Below are 10374 nucleotides of genomic sequence, written 5' to 3' on the forward strand. Positions count from 1 at the left end.
TATATTATAGTAATGTTTTGAAAACCGGACCGATTCAACAGCGAACCGACAACATTAACAGTTCGGTCAGATATATAAAACCGTTGTTCAGAAAATTGTGAATTGGCCCAGAATCAGTCGGTCGGACCGAATCGGAACCCACCCGGTTTACAAAAAAACGGAAACCCCTTCGTTTCTTTCTCCCTTACTCCCTTTCTTTCGTCAAGAAATAAATCACACAAACCCAGCCAAAAAATCCTAGCCCTGTAAGCCTACACCACCGCCGCAAGGAGAGGCATACTGCCGCCGTTCGTCGTACTCAAAGTTCGCCATCCGTCCGTCTATCTAGCTTCCCTCGTGCTCCAAGACTTCAACCCCTGTTCGCTGTCACCGATTGCGGCTGCTTCCTCGAGCTCGGCGTCCGTCGTCTTTGTCTGCTCAGCCGCGCTTCCGTCGCCGTTCACGTTCGCGTCTTCGTTCGCGTTCTTCGCCGTTTACATTCGCTCGGCGTTCACCGTTCGCGTTCACTCGCCGTTCGCCGTTCTAGTTCGCATTCGCGTTCGTCTGGAAGCCACGTTGCTCTGCTTCAAACTCTGCGACCAACCCGCGCGCTCCACCTAGCCGTCGAACTGCTCTTTTTTGTCTTCGCCGTGAGTTCCCTAAACCCGCCACCAGACAATGCACTCACACAACACCAACACTCTGCTTCAAACTCTGCAACTTCTGATTTTTATTACAATAAGTAACTATTTGATTTGGTAGTGGTTTGGATTTTTTTATAGACTGAATTAAAGCTTACAATAGTTATGTTCTCTTCTCTGTCACATTGATATTAAGCTTTGAATTCTCTTATTTTGTTTTAATTTTACCGCACTCAACATGTTTGATGAAATGCTTTAACCATATTTCTGGTTGGTTTTATAATTTCTAGCTTTTAGAAACTTAGTAAGTTGATTGCATGTGAAATTAGAATAATTGGATCTTAGTAATTAAAAAATTTTAACTGCACAAATAGCATCTTTGAAAAAAACATATTAGCATGATGATTCCACTTGCATTAGTGTTCTTCTGTTAAATTTTAACTGTTATTGTGAACTTGTTAATTTGCTAATTGTTCTTGTGTTGTTGTTCTGTTGTTCTTCTGTTACTTTTAATTTTTTTTTTTTGTTTTTGTTGTGATTTTCTGTTCTTGATTTAAGCTGTGATTGAAGGTTCTTTGGTTTGGGTATTCTTCACTTTCCTGTAAGCTTAGCTTTTAATTCTTTGGCATACACGTATCAAATCATTGTTTTCAGCAACGGTGATTTTTAGATTTTTTTTGGGTTGCTTTGTGTTAAATGTTTCTATTGTTGTTGTTGTTGTTGTTGTGTTTTTGCTGTGATTTAAATGTTCTTTTAATTTTTTTTTCCGAATGTCCAATCAGTACTTGGTTGATTGATTTTGCCGCTTGTATTTGATGATAAATTTTAAATTGATAATTCTATTATTGCCTTACTGTCTGTTTCTATAGTTAAATTTTATTAAAGTTTCTTGAATTTGCACTGCCTATGTTACTGATTCATGTTCCTTCATTGCTTTTTTTGTTGTTGTTAATCATTGTGATGAGCTTTGTTAAAATTGGGTTGAAAACTGTTAATCTTTTTTCATTTTTCACTGTTATTAAAAAATTTGCAATTGGTGATCATTTGATTTATTATATGCTTCATGTTTTCATTGTTCTCTTCTTATAAAGAAAAAAATTGCAATTAGTGATTGATTGTATGATTCATGTTTTGATTGTTCTGTTATATAAAAAAAATTCTGTTTTCGTTGTTTTGTTCATTGTTTGGTTGCACTGTCCCTGTTCTTGATCTTCGCCGACTTGCTACCCGTCCTCCGTGTTGGATTCTTTTTGTTTCAGACTTTGTTGTGTTTTTGTTTCAGCCTCTGTTGTGTATTTATTGTTGCAACACTATTATTTTTTGTTTTACTTTTTGACTTAGCTACATTAAGACAATATTCTCTATCTTTAACTTGTGCATTGTAATTCAATCCAGCTATTTTAAGTAACTTTTATATTTTTTATTTTATTAAATCGAGATTATCTTTAAAAAGGATAAAATCAAAATATAATTTTATTTTTTCATAATATATTTTTGTTGCCAAATCCCAAAAGTGAAGGGTAATTTAGTCAAATAATATTTACAGGGAAACAAGAAGGCAGCGGGAATGATAGAGCGGACCCGGGGCAACTAACTCGCACCAGTGCTGCTCTCTGAATCTTCCTTCCGACGTCGTTGCACCACCGCACCATCTCAACGCCGCCACCGCAAGGTCGCCAATTTGTTGCTGCTTCCGGCGGCAGCTGTAGTATCCGCACATAAGTCTCTCTATAACTATAACAAATATCAGGCAGCAATGGAGGTTCAGGTTCAGGGGCAGGCCGGGCAGGTGCAAGGGCAAGGGCAAGGGCAAGGGCAAGGGCAGGGGCAGGGTCAGGGTCAGGGAGAGAGGCTGAATCAGGCAGTACAGCAGCAGCTGAACCTGGAGCAAGTGAAGACACGCGCCATCAGCCTCTTCAAAGCCATCTCTCGCATCCTCGAAGATTTCGACGCCTACGCTCGCACCAATACTACCCCCAAGTGGTCAGTCTTCTTCTAATCAATTCATTGCTAATGAATCATTAGTTCCTCTCGCTTCGATTCGGTCAACAAATTCTCGGCCAGAATAGCCTGTAATTTTGTGAGTAGCTTGGATAAATTTCACTGAAATTGAAATGAATTAATAAATGATTCGTTTTGACAATATAATCTTTTCGAGGCAATTTTCTTGGTGGTTTGTAAAGGGGAGCAGTTATTGAGGTATATCGAGTGAATTTCTGCTTTATCTATGGGTAAATTCTGTGAGCGATATGATTTTTCATGGATGATTTGGGTACTTCAGTCAAATTGAAAGGGATTGATGAATGATTAGTTCTTAGTTCTTAATTTGAGCCTTTCTTGTGTGCATAGGCAAGACATTCTGGGGCAGTACTCCATGGTTAACCTTGAGCTCTTCAACATCGTTGACGAAATCAAGAAAGTCTCCAAGGCTTTTCTAGTCTATCCCAAGAATGTTAATGCTGAAAATGCAACTAGTATGCTCTCAATCCTCCCTTCCCTTATTCTGTTGCTATTCTTATTGTTGAATTCAATGAATTCTTTGATTTCATTCAGTACTTCCTGTTATGCTTTCGTCCAAACTACTCCCTGAAATGGAGACGGAAGATAGCTCCAAGAGAGATCAATTGCTTCAGGGGATGCAAAACCTCCCCATACCTACTCAAATTGAAAAGCTCAAGGTTATTCCCATGACCATTCACTTGATGGATTGAGTTTACCTTGCCATTGCCATATCTTTTGATTCTAGATTCTTTTTACAGGCTAGAATTGATATGATTGCAGCGGCCTGTGAAGGTGCCGAGAAAGTCTTGGCCGACACTCGCAAAGCCTATTGCTTTGGAACTCGCCAGGGCCCAACTATTACCCCAACTTTAGACAAGGGTCAGGCCGCCAAAATTCAAGAGCAAGAAAATCTACTCCGGGCTGCTGTCAATACCGGTGAGGGCTTTATCCAAACTGTATCTCTATGATGTTTGCTTATGCTTATTTCTTAGTTTTGATATTTTTATACAATAAAAACATGCTTTAGCTTCCAGGGGTGATGTATAAAATGGTTTAATCTGGGAATAAATTGTTGCACCGCAAGAATATATTATTAAGGCATGGGGCTCTTGTTGCATTAACTACAGCACCTTCATTGTAACTTTTGTCAAAACATTTTTGACATTCTAACAAAGTACAGCATTCAACTTTGGGTCGATAGCATTTTGTAATTCTAAAAGAAACTGGAGGTTGTTCAGTACGCATATCTTTATCTCTGATTCCCAAATTTCTTTCATAAGGGTAGTCCTGTTATTGTACGCTTGTAGCATTAGACTTGATGTAATTTATATGGACTAGTGCACAATAAGATGTTTTGACTAGTGGATTGTGGAGAAAGCAGTTGTTTGTGGAAAATCTACACTTTCATATTAAAGATTCTCCTCATATGCATGTTCTTTAATTTCACGATGATCATTTGGATGGAATGGTTTTTCATGCAGGATTACGGATACCTCCAGATCAGAGACAGATTACTCCGACACTTCCAATGCATTTGGCAGAAGCATTTACTCCCAATGAGGGTGCACAATCTTTTCCTGATGCATCTAACAACAGTTAGTCACTTTGAACTCACCTTTTGATTTTATCATTCTAGCACTGAGTGACATTTATTATTTACAGGTATGTATATGAAGAATACCCCGCTGTCATCAAACAGCATGGGCGGTCAGAATCCAATGGTACAGGTTAGCCATTGTCATTTCTTGAAAGTTTCGTGTTCTGATGTTTATTTGTAGTCCATTATCTTTTTCACTTTTTTTAGTCAATATTATATACAAAAGGGGATCCATGAGTACTTACTATCTTGGTTTTTGTTGCTTTAGCCATATTTTGTTTTTCTTTTTTGTTTTTTTCTTTTCTCCTTTTAAAGTTAAACTGTTAAAGTATATTAGAATTTATTGGACTTCAGAACTAGCAAAATTCGCGCTTTGAGTTTGATTCCCCAATTAACCTTCTCTATCCAATCTGTTGTATATTTCCTATCATCTATGCTCCTTGTTGCTATGTTAAGAGAATTATTGACCTCATTCTTTTGGTTTGGAATTTTGAACAATATGCATTCTTCGTTTATTTGTTTGTTTTTGGGGTATCTTAACTAACATTATCAGTGTAGGCCTCAGGATCTCAACTTTTGGGAAGATCTGCGGCTTCGCCATCTGCTGCAACCAGCGCCACTTCTTTTGACAACACTACAGCATCACCCTTACCATATGCCAATTCACCCAGGTCTTCCGCAAGTATGATGAATGCACCATCCCCTCAGCAGCAAACCCAACAACAGCAGCAGCAGCAACAATCACCAGTGCAGGCCCAACAACGGCAGAAACTGATGCAGTTACCTCAACAGCAGCAACAGCAACTTCTTGCTCAGCAGCAACAGTTCAGGCAATCTGCAATGCAAGGACTGGGACAGGTAAAAATTTGCAAGCTATGTACTCTTCATGGGGTTTGTTTATCATTGAGTAGGCTCAAGCGACTAGGTTACATGAATCGTACATACAAAAGGTTTATCTAGTCTGTTTATCTTTTTGTGAACGAGCAACTCACTCTGGGCACGTCTATATGGCTGTTTTCAATAATTATCTTTGTTCTATCAAAGGGATGGTGTATTTGTGGAAGTGAGATTGGACCTTTTGGCTGGTATGCGTTAGAATCGGTCCCTTGGCTGGCCTAGTCATGGCTTGAGAATTGATGTGTTATAAACTTGCTTAGAAACTTATGATTGGTACCAAATCGGTTACATTGTGTGATCAAGCCATATGATTTTAATAACCAAATTATTATGCTTCTCTTTTTTTCATTGGTAGTAACACGCTTCACTTTCCTCCTCAGTTGCATGGACAACATCAGATGCAATTTTCTCAATCACTTGGGCATCAGCAATTTCAGGGTAGGCAGCTTGCTTCAGGACATGTTCAACACGGCATTGGTCAAAGCCAATTAACTCAAGGAAATCAAATTACTCGTTTAGGACAGTTTTCTGGGGCTGCTAATAGTGCGTTATTCAGTGCTGCTCAAACAACACCTAATACCCAAATGGTACATTACTTATTTAATATAGTTTAATCAAACAACACTCTTTTTTCCCCTTTACTATGACTACCAGTTTTTACCTATCATGAACAGCTAATGGGAGGAGTTAGAATAGTTCAATTCATTGTATTATTTTGACAATCTGATTGTGCTATATTTGCTTTTGACAACCCTAAAAGTGATAATAAATTAAAAGAAAGATATAAGAAAAACTTTGAAGGAAGGCTGTCTTTTGGAGTCCGAAGCGTAATCATTACTTTTGCATTGTTGTGTTCCTTGCCCATCTTTTGTTTTTTGGGGTGAAGTATTTGTTGTTGTTATCTCCATTATTTTTCCTGCCGACCCCACTTAGTGGGACAAGGCTTTGTTGTTGTTGTTGTTGTTGTTATCTCCATTATTTTTCCTTTGGAAAATGGGGAGGGAGAGTCATAGTTATGTGTACTTGTTTTACCATGTGTTGTTGAATTATTTCAGCTTTGCGCATTGTTGCCGGTTCATAGACTAGGTGTGATTTTCAAAAGCTTTTGCACTCCAAACATAATCAGCCATTTTAGTTTTGTTACAATAAGCATGTACGGTTAGGATAATTTATGTCACTTTTAAGTATAGTTAAAATTCGCAATAAATTTATATAAAATATCATTATTATTTCACCTGTTGAGTTGAAATATAATAATCTATCATGTAGATAATTTTTCTCCCAATTTTTTATTTTTTAAATGAACTTAAATAAAAATGTGATCATATAGCTCTTTTTTTGTACCTTTTTAACATGTATGTACATTTGAATCTATAAAAAAATTTATCTAATAATTTCTTTGAAATTGGATCACCTTATTCATATGGGGCTATGGAAAAGTTTTCCTTTTTTTTCTTTCAATAGTGTTTCTCTTAGGTAGTGGGATCGGATGGCTTCTTGTGTTAGGAAGATGGTGTTGTGATCTACTCATTTTTGTTTAAAATGGAATTATTCGAGATGTAGAGTCTCTGATTGGTTAGTAGCAGTTATCACAATATAAAATTAACAATATAACCCAAATTGATTTTCTATTGCCATGTTTCTTTCGTGTACCCTTACTGTTAATGCGCTTTTCTTCTGCAATGATAGCTTCTACAATGGTTTCTTTTGTTACCATCCTTACTGTTAATGTACTTTTCTTCTGCAATAATTGCTTTTTTGACGTTTTTCCCCCCTTTCAGATTCCAAACATTTCGGCCACTATGTCCTCACGGATGCAGGTTTGTCTGTTTTCTCTAAATGCATTTTTCCTAATAGATCTTGGTTAAGTTAAAATTTTGTTTGGCTGATATGAAAGAAATGAAGTTGAAGAAATTGAAAATCCATAATGTATTGTGATTTGTTAATTGCATGCTTTAGTGCTTAGGTTGTGTTTGATTAGTGTCTCAATATAAATGATAGAGATAGGACACAGTAGATAGAAAAGTTGTATCTGTCCCCATCCCATTGTTCTTAGGTTGTTTTTTTTTTTATTTTTTTTTTAAAACAAGTTTTGTAACACAATTTTCATCATCAAAGCATTGCATTCATTTTGTATAACATAATTTTTTTTTTCTTTCACTTTGTATTTCTTAACTACTTAGAATGTATATAGTTGCTCAGCTTTACTTGCTTGATTAACCTTATCACAAGAGAATCACATTTCAAACTTGTACTCTACATTTTCAGTTTGGATTACCCGGAAACAACCCTCAGCGAAGTCATGCGACACAAATGTTGGGTGATCAAAGTATGAATTTATTCCTTAATATCTTTGCATTTAGAGTAGTGATAATAAGAATCTTGGTACTCAGTCATCTCACCATCATAAGATGAAGTGACTTCCACTTCAAGTATGCGTGGACCACACATTACTCGATGGTGAAGATTCACAAATGTTTCTCGTAATTTATTTTATCATTAGTTAGTTACGGAATCTTAGAGCAACAATTGAGTTGTCTCTGTGTGACCTCAAGGCACGGGTTCAAGCTGTGGAAACAGCTATTGATGTAATTATCACGTTAGGCTGCATAAACACCCTTTGAGTGCGGCCCTTCCTTTCCTTGGATCCTACATTGACACGGGATGCTTATGCACCGAGCTGTTTTTTTAGTTACGGAACCTTCTGTGTTAGGATTTAGGGTTTAAGGACCCTATAAAATTACCTGGTACAGATGTACCGTATGTTGTTTGTGACTGAGATTTTGCGAATTTATGAAGCTTATGGTTAGATCTTAGCTGTTTATTATGAAACGAGCATCGGTAGCGAAGGAAATTCCATATACTTTGTACTGACGGAATCCGGGGATTTAATTTGCAGTGTTTAACCTTGGAAGTGGCAATCCTGGTGGTATGATGTCCATACAACAACAGCAGCAACTTGGATCGCAAGGCGCATTTGGTGGCATGGCGTCAAATGCTCAGAATCTACAATCCAATATGGTGACGCTTCAGAACTCGCAACAGAATCATCCCAATTTCAACCAACAGAGGCAGCAAAATCCACAACAGTGATACTTTTTTTGTTACCCAAATGTATAATGCCACAAGTTTCGACCTAAATTGGAACCCATGATTACTAACAATTCTCCTTTTCTAGAGTTTATACTAATTTTGAGTTTCAAAATCATTGATGTAATAAAATTCATTGCATTGTCATCCATTTATATTTGATTTCACCCTGCTAAAATGTTGGTAATGTGTGGGAGGATATTTAAGTGTTTCCGTAAATTTGATTGTACTTGAGTAATCCTTTGTAGGCATTTTCAAATATATTTTATTTATATTGATGGTGTTGATTCAATTAACCTAAACCGAGTCTACCATTATTTGCCACAGCTACTCCTTGAAACTTTAATTGAGATGCAAAAATCTTGAGTGGTATCTATTTATCTACAATTCAGGAATTTATTCTTAGAGTGCTTATAAATGAACAAGTTTTTCCAAATTTATAGGAATAAAAAAATGTATATAAAAAGAAAAAACAGATCTAGTGCCTTCATTTTACTCTCCTTTCTTGTTTCCGTTGAAAATTAAAGATGGATTTTTTCATGGTGAATCCACGGCATTTCAAGATTTCTGATATAGCATTGATCAATGATGGGTGTGAACAAACTAATGGGGTCTTTGAGAAATTAATTTATTTGATAAAAAAATGTGTTCTTCATGCTCTATCTATTGGTCCAATCCCAATCCATGTTGCATTCATCATGGATGGGAATCGTAGGTATGCTAAAAAGAACAACTTGGTTGAAGGCTCAGGTTACAAAGCTGGGTTCTTTTCTCTCGTTTCAATGCTCAATCTTTGTTATGAGTTAGGTGTAAGATATGTAACAATCTTTGCATTCAGCATTGATAATTTCAAGAGGTGTCCTGAGGAAACAAGGTTCCTAATGGACCTTATGAAGGAGAAGATTGAATCGTTGATCATGGACGAAAACAACGAAAGTATCAACATCGCGAATCGGTTCGGCATGAGAGTTCATTTTGTAGGAGATCTAAAACTTCTTGATAAGCCTCTAAGGTTGGCAGCAAAAAGGATCATGGAAGCAACTGTTAATAACTCTAGAGTTGTGCTTTCCATTTGTGTTGCATATAATTCCACCCTAGAGATTTTGCATTCCCTAGAGGAATGTTGTGAAGAAAAATGTGATGAGATTAGGGTTTTGGATGAAAGTGGTTCAGGGTATGGATTAATTAAGATTAGGAGGGATTATTTGAAGGAATATGATGATTCAATGTGTTTGATAAATTTGGAAGATGTTGAGAGGAACATGTATATGGCAATTGCACCATGCCCTAATATCTTGATTAGGACTTCAGGGGAGAATAGATTAAGCAATTTTCTTTTGTGGCAAAGCACATTTTGTTACTTGTATTCACCATTTGTTCTTTGGCCAGATTTCGGATTTTGGCATTTTGTTTGGGCTATTTTGAACTACCAAAGGAGTTGCTTTTATTTGGACAAGAAAAGTAAACAATTATAGTTATTTTGATTTATCATTTATCTCATTAACATAGTTTTTACATCTTTATAAACAATAATGCTAGAAAGACAAAAAAAAAAAAAATCAGAATTTATTTTATTTAATATTTATTAATTATTGTAATAATTAATGAATACTAAACTAGATAAATTCTGTCTGTTTTTAAATAATTTTTTTGATTACCAAATATTTTTACCTTTATAAATAACTTTTTTTTGTATTATTATTTTTTTTTGGGCATAGTAAAAGGTCAAGAAGCTAAGGAAAATGTCGGTGAAAAAAACAGCACAAATTATGCAATGAATAAACTAAATGCAAATGAAATAATTGTGTATTGTGGGACAATTAACAAATCCTAATTACGTGTTTAGCCTCAATAAGCTATTATAAAAATAAAAATGATAAAAATTATCGGGTACCGCACACACACATACTAACAAAAAATTTACAAATAATACATATTATTTAATCCCATAAATATATTTAAAAATGTAGTTTTTATGTATATTTTTATGTAAAATAGTTTGACATATTTATTTAATTAGGTATGTATATTACCAGTAACATCACTTATAATGAAGATCTCAATAGATTAATATAAAGTATAAAATATAAACAATGGAGAATAAATAAATAAATAAATAAATAAAATATTGTGGAGAGTTGAAAACTTATTAATAAAACAGTTTATACT

At 35.6% G+C, this 10374-nt stretch overlaps 2 protein-coding genes across 2 annotated transcripts; both read left to right on the forward strand.

Annotated features, from left to right (window-relative positions):
* Window positions 2446-8359, forward strand: LOC107625054 (mediator of RNA polymerase II transcription subunit 8; the record flags this gene model as incomplete). Its single annotated transcript, XM_016327593.2, is given in 11 exon segments — window positions 2446-2603; window positions 2970-3094; window positions 3174-3298; window positions 3380-3557; window positions 4103-4216; window positions 4284-4348; window positions 4777-5076; window positions 5496-5702; window positions 6897-6935; window positions 7384-7444; window positions 8015-8359. Coding segments are annotated over 11 exon segments (1566 nt in total), but the record flags the coding sequence as incomplete, so codon positions are not given.
* Window positions 8360-9680, forward strand: LOC110269181 (dehydrodolichyl diphosphate synthase 6-like). The gene has a single exon (XM_021116863.1). It carries the CDS (start codon window positions 8733-8735, stop codon window positions 9678-9680), a length of 948 nt encoding a protein of 315 aa, XP_020972522.1. The 5' UTR covers window positions 8360-8732.

Source organism: Arachis ipaensis, chromosome B02 (genome assembly GCF_000816755.2).
Source record: "Arachis ipaensis cultivar K30076 chromosome B02, Araip1.1, whole genome shotgun sequence".
NCBI classification, from domain to species: Eukaryota; Viridiplantae; Streptophyta; class Magnoliopsida; order Fabales; family Fabaceae; genus Arachis; species Arachis ipaensis.

What these genes read in the sequence shown, in the direction of transcription:
- LOC110269181 (XM_021116863.1), top strand. Translation starts at nt 8,733, where the DNA reads ATGGATTTTTTCATGGTGAATCCACGGCATTTCAAGATTTCTGATATA.